Source organism: Artibeus jamaicensis, unplaced genomic scaffold (genome assembly GCF_021234435.1).
Source record: "Artibeus jamaicensis isolate MK-2021 breed Jamaican fruit bat unplaced genomic scaffold, CSHL_Jam_final contig_354, whole genome shotgun sequence".
Classification (NCBI taxonomy): Eukaryota; Metazoa; Chordata; class Mammalia; order Chiroptera; family Phyllostomidae; genus Artibeus; species Artibeus jamaicensis.
The window spans coordinates 9,798,426-9,818,120 of NW_026521803.1; the positions used below are offsets into that span (position 1 = coordinate 9,798,426).

At 38.9% G+C, this 19,695-nt stretch overlaps 1 protein-coding gene and 1 pseudogene across 2 annotated transcripts in view; one reads left to right on the top strand and one right to left on the bottom strand.

The window, feature by feature from the left end:
* The window catches only part of LAMA3 (laminin subunit alpha 3), a 256,015-nt gene that overhangs the window by 193,502 nt on the left and 42,818 nt on the right, over window positions 1–19,695 (top strand). For both annotated transcript variants that reach the window (XM_037134081.2, XM_037134082.2), the window contains 11 exons: window positions 6,182–6,288; window positions 9,180–9,230; window positions 10,121–10,272; window positions 13,982–14,092; window positions 14,200–14,311; window positions 14,524–14,691; window positions 15,670–15,866; window positions 17,046–17,162; window positions 17,807–17,961; window positions 18,233–18,374; window positions 19,206–19,308. In XM_037134081.2, the coding sequence (XP_036989976.2) occupies window positions 6,182–6,288; window positions 9,180–9,230; window positions 10,121–10,272; window positions 13,982–14,092; window positions 14,200–14,311; window positions 14,524–14,691; window positions 15,670–15,866; window positions 17,046–17,162; window positions 17,807–17,961; window positions 18,233–18,374; window positions 19,206–19,308 (1,415 nt within the window). The remainder of the gene's footprint in view (window positions 1–6,181; window positions 6,289–9,179; window positions 9,231–10,120; window positions 10,273–13,981; window positions 14,093–14,199; window positions 14,312–14,523; window positions 14,692–15,669; window positions 15,867–17,045; window positions 17,163–17,806; window positions 17,962–18,232; window positions 18,375–19,205; window positions 19,309–19,695) is intronic.
* Window positions 5,767–5,856, bottom strand: LOC119041013 (uncharacterized; annotated as a pseudogene).

A 19,695-nucleotide genomic window follows, 5' to 3' on the forward strand; every position in this document is an offset into this window, starting at 1 on the left:
ATGGGCAATATGTTTTTAAATTTAAAAAAATTTATCATGAAATCAATATATATTTATTGTAAAAATAACGTAATGCAGGGCGGCAAAGAACGCACGAGGCTCGCCACACCCCCGCACCACCCACGGCAGGCCCGCTCACCTGCACTCACAATTGTGTCGCCGGCGGGAAACCACTGTTGAAAGCTTGTTGTAGGTTTCACAGATCATCTCTGTATGCACAGACGTTTTCACAAAAACAAAAGTAGATTTCTATTACACTTTCTGTTTGACTTGTTTTCTCACCTGATAATACGTTGGCAGTATCTTTCCGTATCAGTAAGCATTCATTGATAATATTGTGTCAGTACCAACAGTTCCCCTGAAATGGTCCACACCCCTTATGATTGACTTTTGAGATAGTTTTACTGTTTTCCGTTCAAAGCAAAACCAAGAGTAGATGCTTTTAGCTAAATTTTTGTGTGTATAAACCCTCAAGACATAATTATAGAAGTAGATCCCTTGGGTCAAAGGATAGTAAATTTTTCGGGCTTTTGACACATTTTGCAAAATTGTCCTCCAGAAAAGTTGCATCTGCTTACATTCCTGCTGGCAGTGAAAGAATAGCTGCCTGCCCCCCGTGATTACTAAAGGTGATCAATTTTTTCAAATACTTGCCAATTTAATAGGAAAACATTTATTATCATTTTAATTTCCATTTCTTTGTTTCATAATCAAATTGTGCTTTTTCATGTCCTTATTAACCATTTGTAAATCTTATTTTTCAAACTGCTATTTAGGTCTTTTACCCATTTTTTTCCAGCGGAATGTTTATTTTTTATTGGCTTGTACATCTCTTAGAGGAAATTAATCTTTAATACTTTAAGTGCCAAATACTCTTCTCAGTTTGTATATTTTTATTTTGTTTTTGACAATTCTAGGCATGCAGCAGTTATATTTTACTAGATTTCTATCCATTCTGTTATCCTTTAGGATTTCAGCTACTAGTGTCGCACAGAGAGGTGATACAATGTTTACGCATATTCTCTCTTGGTACTTTTATGGTTTTATTTCTCACCTTTAAATCTTTATCTTGGTGGAAATTTGGAACCTAGTTTTTGGTAGTACGGCCTCTCACATGGTAGGTAGATTTAGAGTCACTATGTAAGGCAAATAACCTTGGCTATCCCAATATCCCATTTCCGAATAATCCAGGCACCACGTTACATGAAATACACATAGCACTTGGTTACACCCCAGACCACTCAGGACTGGGAGATGTTCACTGTGGGAGAAGCACAGGGAAACTGGACCAGCTGGGGAAGGGGCAGCCCCTCATGCCTCGTGCCACGCTCACTGCAGGCCGCGTGCCTGCTGAGTGAATGGGGACAGACACTGCATCTGGGTTCCCGCTTACTCTCTCGCTCTCATACTCGCTCCTTCTGCCAAGTACCTTTAGTTAAAGTCACTTAAGCTCAATATCTGTATGCAAAATGTCCACATAAACTTGAGTTTGTTTCTGTGCATTTTATCTGGTTCTTGTGCCATTATCACCTCTCTATCACTTCTGAAAGTATAAAATGCCTTTGAATGAATACTTGATTGAGCTAGACTCCCCCTGTAACTCTTATTTAAAATATTTTCTTTGTTCATTCTGACATGTTATTTTTCTGGATAAACTTTAGAAGAGTTTTACCAAATTTCAAAAAATCCCAGAAAATTAATTCAACTGAATTTTATAATAAGACAGGGCCTCTCTAGACTGGGGTTATCTAAAACACTTTATGGGCTGGGTGGGCCCTAAATAGGTTAAAGGGGTGACTGGGGCCAGTGAAGCTGCCAGGTGGAGGTGGAAGGCGGCTCAGGTCAGGGGAGTAATGCAAGAAAGGGCCTAGAGGAAGATACATATCGTGGGTGGAAGGGAGGTACCTTACTGGAACTGTCTGCCAAGTGTCTGGAACTCTCCTACAGTAAGAAGTAGTAATTCAAAGTTCTTCTGTTTTCCATTTCAGCAAACATTGCCCACACTTGCCTCACATCTATTATTCATTCTTTTCTTTGATGAAAAGTATATGGAGATCTCAGTCTATGCTCGGTGCTGTGCTAAGCACGAGAGACACTGCCCTTAAGGGTTTTTATAGTCTTATTGTAGACCAACCTGCAAACGGGCTGATAAAATAGTGAGAGAACACATAACTGGGCAAAGTCAGGCTGCAGTAGGAGAGACATCCAACCATCCTTGAAGGTGGAAGGTTGGACAGACAGCTATACTAGACAGCAAACAGTGGGGTGAATGAGGGTTTCTTTTTCTCTGCAACCTGTCCAACACTTGTTATTGCCTGTCTTGTTGATAATAGCCATTCTAACAGGTGTGAAGCGCTGTCTCATTGTGGGTTTGATTTACACTTCCCTAAGAGCTAGTGAAGTTGAGCATCTTTTTACATATCTGTTAGTCACTTGTATGTCTTCTTGGGAGAAGTGTCTGTTTAGGTCCTCTGGCCATTTTTTAAATTGGATTGTTTGATTTTTTGGTATTGAGTTGTATGAGTTCTTTATGTATTTTGGATGTGAACCCCTTGTTTGAGTTGTTGTTTGCAAATATCTTTTATTTGATTGGTTGACTTATTTGGTTGGTGATTTCTTTTGATGATGACTGAAGATTTGACTTGGGTGGCGGGCACACAATGCAATGTACAGATGATGTATCATAGAATTGTACACTTAAAACCTATATAATTGTAATAACCAATGTCACCCCAATAAATTTTTTAAAGGGTAGGTGGGGTTGACAATGGGGCTTGGGAAGATCTTCCAGCCTCTGTGATTTAAAAGCTGTGGGGCCTCCCACCTGGGAGAGACATCCTAGTTCAGTTTTCCTTATGGTCCTTAACAAATAATGAAGCAGAAACCAACAAGAGGCTGGATGAAACACCCATCTGGCAGACAGCTGATTTGAAAAGAGAAATTCTTAATTAACAAGTCTTCTCTCGGTTTATGTTTGTAACATTTGATGTCTCAAGAAAGCAAGCTATTGTTTCTTTGAAATTTTAACAAATATTTTCATAAGTAAATGCCATTTTAATGTCAAGATCTTTCATTTGTTGAACACTTATTGAATACCCACTCTGCACCAGGTGTCAGTCCCAGCATAACCACTAACTGTGCATTGATAACAACAAGGGCAGCATAAAGTAAAAGCAGGAATATATACAGCAGCGAGCTGGGCAGGGGAGAGAGCAGCCAGTCTGGGTGAGAGGGTAGCAAAGGCTTCCCAGCCCACAGCCTGCTCTGGGGCACCTGGCTTGCTCAGCCACCCCTGATTTCCACGTTGATCCAACCCCGGATCCTACATTTTGTTGATCTGCCATTTGGCTGTAGGGCTTACTGAGGAGTCTGTCCTCCTGGGTGTCAAGGAGGAAGGAAGCAAGCTTGCCTGCGTCCCACAATCACACTCTCACAAAAGCCATAAGTATTTCTGTACTGAGACACATTCATTTTTGAAAAGCTACTCTATCTTCCTCTGATAGGGTTATAATATCCCCAAAATGGAGCTAAAGGTTGAGAAAATTGGGTGGAATAAACAATGAGTATTGTTTGAGTATTTCTCCTCTTTTCAGTATTTTTTGTAGGGGTAGGGAGGCAACATATTCAGCCCATAGTTTGGTTTAATAGCAAGATTAGAAGGATAAATCTTAGTTTAAAGGAATTAATAGAGAGGCAAGAGGTCTTTTTAGCTGGTTTGGAGAAGATGGTTTAACCTGAAACCAAAGAACCAGTTCTGGATTGAAGATACAGCGTGTCCCTCAGCTGGAGAATGTTCCAGCACAGAAGCAGTGAAATACAGTAGGTGGGAGGCTGGATTCCAGAGCCAGCCTACCTTGGTTTGAGTCTCTGTGCTGCCACTTACCAGCCAGGTTAATGGGAGTTACCTGTGCCTCAGGTTAGTGGCAGTAATAACAGTACTTAGAGCCAATGTTACTGGACGATCAAGTAGTCAAGTGAAAAGTTCTGTATAAGGGACACAGAGAGCCTCCTTTCCAGCAAACAGGAGTGAGGGGTCCTGGCGGAAGACTGGGTGAGCTAGGAGCTGTGGAGTCTGGCCAGCTGTTGAGGCTGGATTCAACGGGGCACAGGCATGGCATTCATTCTGTTGAGGTTACATGTTTTGATCAATATAAATGAAGAAAATCTGGCATCACGCTGATATGTAGTTGAAACTGAGAGAAGTAATGTTGAGAGCTTTTTCAGATGATTGTGGATATTTTCCTTTGATACTACACCCAAACTTGACAAGCTGTGTTTTCTTAAAGCTCATTTGTTATGGGGAATCTATTACATTAAAACCTATTACCTGTCTTGCACTTTGAATGGATCTTTTACACATGCATGTAACCTCATGCATTGATGATTCAGAAATAGTGATTCAATGAGTCATATAGATCTTCCAAATACCTACATATTGTACTATATAATATAAAAAGTCATATTCATCAATATCACTACTTGTTTTGTCAGAAAAAATCAAGAATTAGAAAGTATCAAACTCAGCTAGTGAATTCCAGTTTTCTAAAAAATCTAACTTTTGCCTGAAAGCTCAATTGTTATCCTTGGAAACAATTGTTATGAATTGTTTTCCTTGTTCGTCATAGAGGAAATGTCTGCCAGGTCAGAATAAGTGTAGATCACCTCTCAGTTGCTCCATGTCAAAGTGGTGTTCTGGGGAAACAGCGGCTATTTCATGTCATAACTTAAAATATTTATACAAGTGCTTTTTCTCGGGACAGCGTGGCACTTGTCTGCAGCAGCGGAGAGGCTTTCAGTGTGCTCCCACTTGTCACGTAGAGTGTGACAATGACACATTCTCAAGGGTGTGTCATTGTCAAGAGATGCGATGAAATCAGCTATTTATACTCATTCAGCAGGGACATTTAAAAATTAAACTGGCATTTTTACCTATCTATAATCACTTTATTTTTTAAATTTTGTGTTATTAAATGTATTGGGGTGACATTGGTGTATAAGGTGATGGAGGTTTTACATATACTCTTCTGTGTACTCTCACAGTGCAATGATCTGGACATTGCACTGTGTGCCCACCACCCAAAGTCAAATCATTTTCCGTCACTGTGTATGCGGTCCCCTTTACCTTCTGCTGCCCTCCCACCCCCTTCCCTCTGGTAACCACCATGAGGTTGTCTATATGTTGTCTATGAGTTTGTCTTATATCCACATATTTGTGAAATCACATGGTACTTGGCTTTTTCTGACTTATTTCACTTAGTATAATATTCTCAAGAATCATGCATGTTGTCACAATGGCAGTATTTCATCCTTTCTTATGCTGAGTAGTATTCCATTATATATATGTACAATAGATTCTTTATTTATTCCTCTATCAAAGGACACTTTGGTTGTCTCCATCTCTTGGCCACTGTGAATAACACTGCAGTGAACGTCAGAGTGCGTGTATCTTTGCAAATAAATTTTTTTGAGTTCTTTGGGTAGATGTACAGAAGAGGGATTTCTGGGTCATATGGTAACTCTAGTCTTAATTTTTTGAGGAACTGCCCTCCTCTTCTTCATAGCAGCTGTACCAGTCTACATTCCCATGGCAGCGAATGCGGGCTCCTTCTTCTCCACAACTTCTCCAACAGTTATTTGTACCTGTCTTATTGATAATAGCCATTCTAACAGGTGTGAGGTGGTATCTCATTGTACCTTTAATTTGCTAATAGCTAGTAAGGCTGAGCACCTTTTCATATATCTGTTGGCCATTTGTAGTATTCTTGGTAGAAGTGTCTATTCAAGTTTTCTGCCTATTTTTTAAACTGATAGGAACAGATACTACACTTGATCTTAGCCAAAAGATCAAGAAGTGATCTGCCAATTTTTAACTGGATTGTTTGTTTGGTGTTGAGTTGCATGAGGTCTTTATATATTTTGGATATTGACCCCTTGTCAGAACTGCTGCTTGCAAATATCAGCTCCCATTCGGTTGCTTGCCTTTTTGTTCTGTTGTCTGTTTCTTTTGCTGTGTGGGAGTTTTTTTAGTTTAATAGTCCCATTCATTTATTTTGGCTTTATTTTCTTTGCTTTTTGGGGTCAAATTCATAAAACATTCTCTAGTATCGAGGTCCGTAAATTTAGTACCTATGTTTCCTTCTATGTACTTTGTTATTTCAGATCTTTTCTGTCTTTTGTGCAGGTGTGCACCAGGATATTTCGGGAATCCCCAGAAATTTGGAGGCAGCTGCCAGCCATGCAATTGTAACAGCAATGGCCATGTGGGCAGTTGTGACCCCCTGACTGGAGGTAAGATCAACTCATCCCTCTGGTAATCTGCATTTATCAGACTAGTATAAAGTAGCAAGTGAAGAATGCAAGTAAATACTTTCAGGAAGCATAATGCCCAATTTCAGCTAACAAAATGCCCCCCTATTTTGATAAAGTATGGAATGCTTAGGTGGTGTTTTCACTTCTGGGGAATAACTTACTTCAAGTAAATTGTTTTTAAAACTTACTTTAAGTGAATTATTTTTATAACTCAACAAACTATAGCCAAAATAACCTCATGCCCTATTTTGATGGTATCACTAACACCTCTCTTTTATAAGGTTATTGTCACAGCAGCATTATGTGCATATCTGAAGTCAAAGTACTCTTTCTCTAATAGCAATAAATGTCCAGGATGGGAGTGGTGTGATTGAGGTGGATTTTACATATCAGGGAAAAGGTAATTACTGGGAGTAGTATGGGTTCATTAGGAACAACTTGGAAGAGAAAGGAAGACTACCTCTTCCTTGAATATTAATGTGATTTCTCAGCAAAATGCCATTGACACAGTGTAATGCCAAACCCTTAAAGTCTCTCATCTTATAGTTGTAAACAAAGCCCTGGATGTATGAATTAGATTTGGTCAAGTGACTGTTCCTGAAGGAACACAAAAATAAATGGATGGATTGTCAGTCTAGAATGAGGTGTCCACTCTGTGTCTCAGGGCTTCACCCTGGCTCCATCTTCAATATCAACTCGACTGTTGATGTAAGTGGAAGTACAGTATCAGATGACACAAAGCTCCGAGAGAGCACATGCCTCCTATGACACCTTTAGTATTCAAAAGGGCCTCAACAGCCTAGAATAATGGGCTGATCCTAACCAGACAACATTATAGTAGGGATAAGCATGAGGTCCTATAGTTGAATGGGAAAAAAAATCAGCCTTTAAGTATGTCATGAGTGAGATGTGACTTAGTAGTAGGAGGTGTAAAAAGACTAAGCTTTTATTTAGCAGTAAGTTCATATGGCTCCGGAGAGTAATGTGGCTCCCAAGATACCTCATACTATCTTCACTGAATTCTAGTGTTTAAACCAGGTGGCTTCCAGTCCCTGGCAGGCTGGTCCAGCGAGTCTTCACGTGAGGCTTATATCTTTAGAAGGCGATAGACAAGCTACAGTTTGTTCAGAAACAGGGTGAGACTCTGAAAGAACTTAGAACCATGTCAGATGGAGAAGAGTTGATAAACCAGGACAGTGAAGAGAAGTATCAGAAAGTACATATTTGAAAGGCTGGTGGGAGGAAGAAGGGTTGGTTGAATTCTATGTGGCATCAGGGATAGAACTCATACCAAAGAGTGGAAACTAGAGAGAGATCTATATTAGTGATCAAGTGCCAAATGCTTAAAGATAAAAGCACTCTTTTAAAAGAAGCTGAGTTCTACTGTGTTTGGAGGGATTCGAGGAGATGCTTCAACACTAAAACACAGCTTACTCATGAGGTCAATGTCTTTGCAACCCTCTTTTCCCTCCTCTGATAACAAAAATAACTTGAAGTTAAGATGGGAAATATTGTTCCAAAGATGGAAGAAAATGCTCATGTGTGAGACTCAGTTGTTCCTGGGAGATTTTTCCTTTTCTTTTTCATTATTTCTTTTTCTTTCAATTAATAGTGTATAGATTTCTTGATGGTCAAAACTCAAACTGTTGAGAAAATTGATGGTCAGAACTCAAACTTGTTGAGAAAAGTGCACTGATAAATCAATCATACACTTAAGCACCGCCCCCCCCCAGACTGTTCCAGGTGCTATGGGACATTATAAAGGAAATCAAACTTCCTCCCTGGCTGTAAGGCATTTATGATCTAATTGGGAAATAAAAGTGACATAACTATATATCCAGGAAAGAATGAGTAAATAATTTTTTAAAAAATGAGTAAGAAAAAGTTATGATTATACATACTACATGAAAATGCATACAAATATATAGAAAGGAGACATTGATTGTGTTTTAGTGGTAGGATAAAGGGTGGTGTTTTTATCTTATTTTTCTGATTTTGCCAAGTTTTCCACAGTAAATTTATATTATTTTATAAAATTAAAAGTAAATGTGTAAAATATATGTATACACACACACACACACACAAAGTGCGGAATGTTGCCTGCTGCTGAGAAGAACAAACACGAAAGCCCCCTTGTAGCACGTCTGGGAACTTTTCAACCTTAGAATCTTCTTATGATGAAGTTCAATGATTTTACACATTGAAGCGAGAGGCTGTTTCAGTGCAAGAATGCACTTCCTCGGTGGAAGAGAAGTGGAAGGGGGTAAACAGTGTGCAAGGATGACCGGGAAGCTTTCCTGACTATAGTGGAGAACCACAAATTTTGGCTTATATTTATAACCGTTGGCAGTGTGGGTCCACTAATATTGTGTACATATCTCTCTCACAGTATCTGTGCCATTATTGTGTAACTTGTCTGCCTCCCCCATTGGGCCATTAAATCACAGCACAACAGAGATTTTTGTCATGGTATCTTTAGATTTCCTGTACCTACCACAGGGCCATGGCACACAGGGGATGTTCAGAGGTGCTCAATGAATGTTTATCGAATGTTCTTGAATGGTATTGGAAGAGGTGTCAAGAATCGTATAGGAGGCTGTCAAATGAAGAAAGCCTCAAACCTAATGATTAGGAGTTTTGATTTTATAAGAACAGCATGGCCCTTTATAGAGATGAAATTGAGTATATAATCAGAGAGGTCACAAGGGAATTTTCTGAAGCAAAGACTGCTGGGAGATGAGAAAGGGAAGAGCCACCGATGATGGATAGTTTGGTGACTCAAATCTTGCAAAATTGGCTCTTCTGAAAGCCTAGCCAAAAAGCAGATGATGAATACACTTGGTTACACTATCTTCTTTGGTTATCGTCAGACTGCATAAACCAAGAACCCAAAGATGGCGGCCCTGGAGAAGAATGTGATGGTGAGTAAATACCTTACCTTTCCAAGTTGTATGTTTGTGCTTAAGATATGTGAGCCCCATGCTGGAACATTCAGTGTCCAGCCTGGGAAAGCAGCATGAGAGGAGGCAGGAGGACAACTATTTAAGGTCAAATCCAGCCTCCATCAGCTAAGAGTTGTATGACCTTGGGCAGCTGACCTTACTCCTCCAAGCCCGAGTTTCATCATTTGCAAAATGGACATAATAACTGTATCAACTTCATTAGGGTTGTTGGGAAAATTCTTATAAATCTCTTGTCACAATGCCTGATAAACAGCAATAAGTAACTAAAAGCTATTTAGTATTAGCTTTGTCGCATATAAAATAAGCAACAATTTGTCTAGACTCACCATTTCTTCTTTTATTCCAGTTTTATCAAGATATAATTAACAAATAATATTATATTAGTCTAAGGTGTACAAGAAAATTATTTGATATACATATTGAAAAATAATTCATTATCACAATAGTTTAGTTAAAATCCACCATCTCACATAGTTAGAAATTTATTTTCTTGTCATGAGAACTTTTAAGATCTAATCTCTTAGCAACTTTCAAATATATATTACAGTATTGTTAACTATAGTCACCATGCTGAACATTACATCTCCAGGACTTATTTAGCTTATAACTGGACATTTGTACCTTTGACCACCTTCACCCATTTCCCCCACCACTTCCTTTTAAAATGCATCCTGTCTGGACATCTCCATTTTTCAGAGTGTGCACCCCTCCCTGGGAAGTCTAGGATTGTGATGTTTGCCCGTGGTGGTCCATGTGCAAGTTCACTGGGCTGCGTAGCCCTTGTGCTCTGTTTGCATTCCTGTGGCTCCAGCCTGCAGAACACTTGCCTTTGATTGTGGCCCCTACAGATTGTGACAGCTGTGTTATGACACTCTTGAATGACCTGGCCACCATGGGCAACGAGCTCCGCCAAGTCAAGTCTCAGCTGCAGAGCCTGAGTGTCAGTGCGGACACCCTAGAACAGATGGGGCACTTGGAGACCCAGACCAAGGACCTGAGAGTAAGTAGTCTGTGGGCCCACATGGAGCTGGCCCAGATTAGATAAGGGTTGAATAGATGCTGTGTGAATGAGTATTCCCGCAGCAGGAAAGGAGGGGTTGGCTCCATTTAAGGCTGTTTGGAGGGGTGGCTTTCCTCCTTTCTCTGATCCAAATGAAGGTTAGATTCTTTTAAATTGAGCTGTAATGAACCTACAATATTGTATTAGTTTCAGATGTGCAACATCTGAAAGTGATTCAGTATTCATATACATTTTGAAGTGATCACCATGATAAGTCTAGTTACCTTCTGTCACCATACAAAAATTATTACAGTATTATTACATTCTCTATGTTGCTTATTACTTCCTTGTGACTTACCTGTTTTATAACTGAAAGTTTGTACCCTTTAATCCCCTTCACCTTTTCTATCTAACCCCCCCACACACCCTCTGGCAAATACCCTTTTTTTCTCTGTATCCATGAGTCTGTTTTCTGTCTTGTTTTATTTGTTTTTTGTTTTGCTTTTTAGATTCCACATTTAAGTGAAATCCTACAGTATTTGTCTTTCTCTTTTTGACTTATTTCACTTAGAATAATACATTTTTACCAGTTGGAAGTATTAGTAAACACACAAGAATAAGTATTCTACCTTACCACACCTTGCTGAATGTCCCTGGAGTAAATTTTCTGATAGAGCTGTTAGCTCAGTGTCTTTACATTCAGAAGACTCAAGAACAGATTTGTTTAAATGTTTGATGAATTTGCCAATGAAGCTATGTGGGTGTAGGGTTCTCTTTGTTGGAAGTTATTTTTTAAAAAAATATAAATTCAGTTTTTAAAAATAAGTATGGGACTATTTGGACTAGGTTATCAATTTCTTCTTGAGTCATACTTAGTAATTTGTGTCTTTCAAATAATTTTTCATTTCTTCTGAGTTACTAAATGCATAGACATAAAATTATCCATAATTTTCCCTTATTGTCCATTTAATATCCAAAAAATTTGTAGTGATGCTCTTGCATTCATTATAGATATTGATCATTTGTGTTTGCCTCCTTTTTTTTCTTTATTATTCTGGCTAGAGGTTTGTTCATCTTATTTTTTATTTCATTGATTTTCTCTGTTGTTTTTGTTTTCAATTTTACCGATTTCTGTTTTCATCTATATTTTTTTCTGCCTTCTGCTTACTTTGGGCTTAAATTGCCATGTGTTTTCTACTTTCTTAACAGGAAAGCTAATTTTATAAATTCAAAACTTTTCTTGTTTTTATTTATAAGCATTTAATGCTAAATATTTCCCCCAAGCACCACTTTAGCTGCATCCCACACATTTTTAAGTGTTGTGTTTTTATTTTCATTCAATTCAAAAGACTTTTTAGTTTTTTTGTGAGATGTCTTTGATCCCTGAGTTATGTAGAAGTGTGTTGTTTAATTTCCAAATTGAGTATTTTCCAGATAACTTTCTGTTACTGATTACTAATTTAATACTGTTGTCATCAGAGAACATATTTTATATGATTCTGGTTCTTTTAAATGTGTCGAGATTTGTTTCATAGCTCAGAATATTGTCTACCTGGGAGAATGTTGTATGTTCACTTGTAAAGAAGGTGGTGGAGAGGGTGTCCTGAGAAGTAATAAGGTCTAAACTACCCCACAGGGCAAGAGTCGGGCTACCCTTATATGAATTAAGGCTGAAAAGAAAGAAAGCCCCTGAAACTTTCCAATGCTCATGGTTGTGCAATGGCTGTAGGAGAACCTAGAAAAGCTACAGATTTACATCTGAGACCTGGACTAGATTCTCAGACCAGGGTCTGTACTGGAACGTGACATCCTCAATACCATAGTATACAAGTCCTAAGTTGCCAACACAAGACCTGGTCCTAGCCTGGGAGGTCTGGGCTGGGAGGGATGGTGACTGTAAGATCACTTGACAGGACACAGAGTGCAGAGGAGGAGAGCTCCCCCTCAGAATGAACTTGCAAACGATGCCAGTGAGTTACAAATATTGAAACAGACAAATATTAATGAGAAGGACATCTAACAGAAATAGCAGCCAAGTAATGAGTTCCCTTTAGAGAAAATGTAAATCACAGGACAATCTGAAATGACTTTGAAGAACAACAACCAACAGAAGGCACAAGAAATTTAAAACCAGAAGCCAAACAAGAAGAGGTAGATATAAAAAGATCTAATAAAAAATCATGGAAATAAAAAAACATATACTCATCAGAGTAAAATAATTTAGTAAGCTAGACATAAGAAAAGAGGTGTTGGGGAATGTTTAATAAGTGCTTTTGAAGTAAGAGCGTATTCTAAATCCATTAGTGACTACAGCTCAGTATATAAAATAATGCATATTTTTTTCTCTAATATTTTTTAGAGAAAAATTTCCTCAAATATTATTTTTCTATTATTTTTTTGCTCCCATCAGTACCATTTTAGTCCATGGTTCACATGGTTCATATAGAGGGAAGGGGGGAAAGGCCTTCACGCTCTGAGAAGAAATGAAGCTGCTGCAGTTTTGGTACCCATCCTATGTGCCAGGCTCTGTGCTAAAAGCTTTAACTCTCACAACATTCTGTAGGGAAATAGTGATATTTCTTTAACAAGCATGGAAAAGCTACGTGACTTGCCCCAAACTACACAGCTAATATGTGGTTGTTATAGAATTTCATCCAAGATCAAATTCTGGAGACCACGCTTTATCCACTGTACCTTTTAACCAGGTCTTCTGCCAGCATTAGACGAAAAGATATTCCTCAGTTTTTCCAGAGTAAAATTAAAATAAGACTATTTCCTTGCTATATCACAAAAACACTGTGAAAATTCAGTAAAAATAAGTGTGAGAAGAGAACTAACACTCTTATCGCTTGTGTATGCGTGATGTTTTATAATACATCAGCTCACTTAGTACCATAAACAGCCCAGCAGCTTGATATTGTCATCTCCAACACATTGATGAAGGGTGTAAGGCTCAGTGAGTGAGGGTTTGCACAGCCAAACCTGTGTTCTTATACCCAACACTGGCAAAGAGAAGTAATGATATTATTTTTCTGATAAAAAAATTTTAAGACATCAAAAATTTTTTCCAAAAAATTGAAAATAATCACTGTTCTAGATATTATGTGCAGCAAGGTCACCTTCTCAAAGTAATGAGGCAGCTTAGTACCCCAAAAAGGACAGGGGCTGGTCTGAAGCAGTAGTGACCAGCTACACAGCCATAGCATGCACAAGTTGTCCAGCCTCTTTGGGCTCCTGCTTTGCCATTTGTAATCTGAGGATATTCAGTTAAATGAGCTCTGAATTCCCCTACTGCACTACCATTTTTTGAGTTTAATTGTTTATTCAATAAAATAGCCATAGGCACTGTTTTTAGTATTATAAGGTTAAATATAAACTTAAAACAACTGAGCTTATTATAGAATCTGGAAATTAATACATCAGGTAAGAGGTGTCACTGTCATTTCTATAAGGTCATTCATTCAAGTAAAGTATCTCTTGTCTTTTCAGTTTTTAATTTTGCTATTTTTATTATAGAGCCATATCACAATTTCAGTCAGAAAGTAGACTCTTCCTGAGGCCTATTTCAAAGAACCAGGTTTTTCCCTGTGGAACCTGCACTGGTCTTGCTAAGTGAATCTTGTCATATCATCACCAGGTTTACCAAGTTGATAGAACTTACCCCAGATTTCTGCTCTAAAGTGAGATTATCTTTGTATTTGCCTTTCAGAATCAGCTGCTCAGCTACCGTTCTGCCGTATCAACTCAGGGCTCAAAAATGGTTGGCCTAGAAAAAGAACTGAGCAATTTGAATAGTGAATTTGACACTTTGCAAGAAAAGGTAATGTGTTAGGTCAATAACATTAACTTTTTTTTGCTTTCAAAATATTGTTGATTTTCCCCTATCATTAACTTAGTTTATTGCTAATCCATTTATTTTTTATATAGGTTCAAATGAATTCCAGAAAGGCACAAACATTATATGACAACATTGATCAGACGACCCAAAGCGCAAAAGAACTGGATACGAAGATTAAAAATGTCATGCGAAATGTGCACAGTAAGAGGAGTTACTCAACCCCATCCATTTTTTAATATTGCACAACCTTTTTTTGCACATGAGTTTTTTTTTAAGGGTTCAACATTTGGAAGATCCTGCAATGATACTTAAAAAACTAATGTGAACCCTCCCATAAAAATATGTGCCTTTTTCTTAGGTAGTCTGCTGGAGTCCAGAATCCCAGGGTTAATAAACTACTCCATGTCTTGCAGTTCTCTTGAGGCAGATCTCTGGGACAGATGGAGGAGGGAACAACTTGCCTCCTGGTGATCTTCCCAGGAAGTTGGCTGAAGCAGAGCGCATGATCAGGGAACTGCGGAACCGTGACTTCGGAAAGCACCTAAGAGAAGCAGAAGCTGAAAAAAGAGAAGCTCAGCTCTGTAAGGATGTTCCCAGACTCTTGCGTCCAGTCCCTTCTAAATTGGTTTGAAAGTTACAATATTGAGTTCCCAGTTACGGGTGGAGGTTGTCCTCATTTCAGGATATATTACTGTGAAAGCATCATGTGGTGACAACAGGTAGCCAATCAAGTTACTAAGAGGTTGTAGAATGTAACATCTTAACATCATGCAAAAACAAACAAAAAAACAGAAAAGAAAGATTCTTCTCTTAAAATGTTAGGTACTGATACTTCTTTTTCATTTTTACTGAATTTTGCATTCTTCCTCTTCTTTCAGTTCCAACTTGCTCACGATATCATTTTTGAATGGTCACCTCACCACCGTTGGGGTTTAAATGACAAATGGATTCTACCATTATTATTACAAAGACAAAAATTTATATGGTAGAAATTAAATGCATGTATCTAAAATTTTAATTAGGGAAAATGCCAAATTAGCTCAAAACTGAGAAATAGGAGTTTGGTGCATGTTTTTCAAATATTCATTATTTCCTAGTAAAATAATGTTATCAATGGTTGATAACTGCTACAGATAATAGCAGTTTTCTTTTAGCATTTGTGTTGTTGAAATTTAAAATTAGCCTTGGCTTTTACCTGCAATGAGACAGAAATAACAGTAGGAGAGCATGTGCTGTGTGGTCTGCAGGTCTAGTTCAGATCCCCAGGCCGACTAGTCATGCACTCTTAGGTGATCAACTAGTTTCTCAGAGTCTCTATTTCCTTACATGAGACATGAGAATGATTACTGTTTTCATGTGCTTATCATAAAAGTTAAACGAGGCAATAGGTTTAGTGCACAGAGCAGGTGAACATAAATGTTAGTTTCCTTTTTTATTTCCTTGCAAATTTAAGGAAAAGCATGAAATGATTAGAAACTAAATTCTCCTTCTGTAGTCTTTATAACTGAGCTGCAATGTACTCATCTCTTGAGTGGAAAACATAAAGTGATTTGTTACAGTGCTGAATCGGGTCAGGAGCCGGCTAGAAACCCACCAGACGGAGAACAATGGACTTGTTAAGAGCATACAGGATTCTTTAAATGACTATGAAGCCAAACTCACTGACCTTCGGACTGCACTACAGGATGCAACCGCCCAGGCAAAGAAGGCCACTGGCCTCAACCAAGACAACGAAAGGACTTTGGAATTCCTCAAGGTGAATTCACATTTGGGATTTGCACACTTTCACTAATGACAAAGATGAGGGAGATGGACCTCTATTGTTGATTAAATAGCATAGTCAGGGACCTGTCTGTACATTTACTCTGTATGCACCTCTCTGTCTGGTGAACCCTCTAATCAAATAGGAATGAGCCATTGATGCAAAATCAGTCATTCCTACTCTTCAGTTGCCAGAAAAGATTCTGAACTTAAACCATGGAGAACACAAAGCAAATTGCTCCCCTTCCCTGGCAGATAGAATATTAATGGAATAATGTTACCAAGTAGATGAGAAAGAAATTAAACTAATATTGTTATTAATTCAAAGTATATAGTGTTTTAAATACCTTCTTGTGCCAGATGTATAAATATCATTATCATAATCACCAGCAAAGGTCATTTAAAGCCATTGCTTGCTTTTTAGGAAGCAAATTAAATATAGGCCTCATGCAAAAGATGCAATGACAGAATTTAGAGCTCAAGATTCTATAGTACATATTTTTCAATGAGGAACATTGTATGCTAAACCAGTAACAAAAGTGTGAGAGGTTATGAAATGACAGTAAGCTCTAAGTGGAATAACATAGGACTGACTCCCCCCAAAAACTTGGTAAAAGATTATAAATAATATCTTGGCAGATGGCAGTATGCTTTATTCCCAAAGTCTGTTTCGAAGTCCTGATTTTGCTGAGGCAAGGGAGCAGGATCCAATTTTCTGGGTCTCTGAACTTTGACAGCCTCCCTAGCCTGGCATTCCTAGGTCCTGTATGCTCTGTTGTTGAAGTTCACCTACATCCTCATGGGGACTGACACATGGATGTGCTGCTGGTTGGTGCTGGTTTATGTAGTTAAAAATCCATCATTCTTCCCAGCAAAATCAGAGCTTACTTATATAGCCTCCTCAATGTCCAGGATGACCCCAGTGTAGAAACCTCCTTCAATCATGGTAACTATCAGTTCATTGGCACAGAGTCCACGGAGACCGCTATAGCCCCACACCTACACTGCAAAGGGAACTGATTTCCCCTCATTCTGCAGTTGCCTGGAGGATCTTTAAGTTCAAGAAAATGTTCTGACTCTGAAATTACTTATATGCTATTGTCCAATAAACATGCCTGTGCCTGCTGATAACGTGTTCTGTAGCTCAAGCAGATATTCTTTTTATTCTCTCCAGAGACAAGTGAAAGAAATGAATTCCCTACAGAGTGATTTCACCAAGTCTCTAGCCACTGCAGACTCTTCCTTACAGCAAACCAATGTTTTGCTGCAGCTGATGGAGAAAAGCCAGGAGGTAGAGACATAACTTCTACTCTAGAAAATTGAAAAATGCTTATATTGGGAGGAAACTGAGATGGGCTGACCTATTTTTGTATTCCAGTATATATCTTTTAGTTGGAAGAAAATATACCAAAATGCCCATACTGGGCTCCATTGGATGAGGGTTTGAATGACGTGTCTTCTTTGTGCCTGTTTTTATTATCTGGTTTGCCTGCAGTGAGCAAACGGTACTTTCATAATTTAAGAAATTAAAAGTGCTATTTTTAAAATATCAAGCATACCTTTATTAGCAGAAAACATTTAGGACTGATAAAAGATTGACAATATTTCTTAACCCAATGGGCATTTTCAAAATATCTTTTATGATCGCTATTGCTAAATAAGAAACAAGTGTTTTGATTTGGTACAACTTTAATGATAACAGCTTGCCATTATAAAATGTATTGAAGGGGGTGCCCACCATAAGGAAAATGTTCAAATGCTGCTTCAGCTGGGCACCACTGTTTCAAGTAGTCAAAGATTAATTGGTGCAGTAAAGGGGCTTAGAAAATAAAATTTTTGCTGCTTCCTGAAAACATGTCATTTATGACAGTTCAAGAAAATGGCACGTACATACTTTGCTTAAACTGACACTGTCTCTTTTTACTTAAAAAATAGGAATATAAAAAATTAGCTGCCACTGTACATGAAGTAAGACGTGAACTAAGTGACAAAGTGACAGAACTCTCCAAATCTGCCAACAAAGCATCACTGGTGGCGGCGGCAGAGAAGCATGCGCAGTCCTTACAGGAGCTGGCAAAGCAGCTGGAGGAGTGAGTGTGGGTCCTGGAGGCCTAACTGCACCTTGCTGGGGCCTCCTGTGAAAGCCTCCTGCGTGGGTGGGCTGGGTCTCCAGAATAGAGTGGAGGGCCGGCCCAGGACCCAGGTCTGAAACCCCACCTGCAACAGGGGACTGATTCCCAGTTGCATCCTGAAGCAAAACTGCAGGGCCTGCAGCCTCTGGTCTCTCTCTCGAAATGAATCTGGGGCCTCTGTGACAGGCAGGGGTGGGCTGCTGGAACACTTAACCCCTCTGTCTTCCAGGATCAAGAGGAACGCCAGTGGGGATGAGCTGGTGCGCCGCGCTGTGGATGCAGCCACCGCCTACGACAACATCCTCAACGCCATCAAAGCGGCGGAGGATGCTGCTGACAAGGCCAGCAGTGCCTCCGAGTCTGCCCTCCAGGTGAGCATGCACACAGGGCACCTTCTCAAGATGTGCTCTGGAGACAACTCGCTTTCTTATTTTCTTTCTTTGTGTGTTGAGGGACAAAAAATAATAAAACAAAAAGCATTACTTTAAATCAGAACTTGTAATATGGAATGGACTTGCTCCAAATTTGGCCCTATAGTTTCTGTAGTTACATGACTGATATGTAGCATAATCTTTAAGACTTTGTACAATCAGATAGAAATTACATTAATTATCAATTTTGAATCAAGACAAATATTATAACCTGCTTCTTATCGAGGTGCATTCAGGCCGTGATTAAGTATTAACATTTGCTAAAGGAGAGAGTGAGATGTCTGTGAACAATATTATAACCAGTTCTTTCCTGTTCTGTGTCCCACACTTAGGCATGTTGATGGAGCCCTGTGGGATGTGATATGTACCATATAATATTCCTGTATTTAAAAATAAAGAACAAAATATCAAATATCAAAGAATTAGGGGAAAGGCCTTATTGGAGGGTTGGAGACTTTTATCTTCCAAAGACTAAAAACCTAAAAGCAACTCAGTTCTGTCTTCAGTTATTGCCAAGGGTGCTACACAGGTGACAGTGAGAAAATGAGACAAGTGTCATGTGATTCATCAGTACGTCACTAGAGACGGCTCCACTTCCCCAGGACACAGCTGCCCACCTAGGTCCCTAGCTCTGTCTTTTACGGAACAGTCTCTTCAAACCTCTTTCTTTAAAGATGATAGATAAAGGGCTTTAGAGTAGGATAGAGAATCTTACTCTGTGTTTCCTAAGCTGTACCACTCACTTAGGGCTGATAAATGCTTTGCTTTCAGACAGTGATAAAGGAAGGTCTTCCAAGAAAAGCTAAAACCCTGAGTTCTGACAGTGATAAGCTGTTAAATGAAGCCAAGATAACGCAGAAGAAGCTACAACAAGGTATGCAGGGCGCCTCCCACCCCAGGGCTGGTAATCAGATTGTACCCAGGGTCCTGAAAACTACCTATAGGACCAGGAGAGGCAGCCCTAAAAAAAACAAGCTCTTCCCAAATCTCAGCATTGATGCAGATTTGTAAATTCATGGTTTAGTTTATAGATTTGATGTTTCTACCCAATATTCTAACATATACTGAATTAACTGAAACCACATGAAAGGTGATAAGTCTGTTTTGGCCTGGTCTTCAGGGGGCTGTTTAATTTAATCTACTTGTGACCATGGCATTGGGAAGCCACATAGCATAGAGGTCTGTGAAGTTCTGATTTCTTAGTTAAGGTCAAGATCATTAGTTTCCAGCCATCGGAGTATATGATTCACTATTTCTGAAG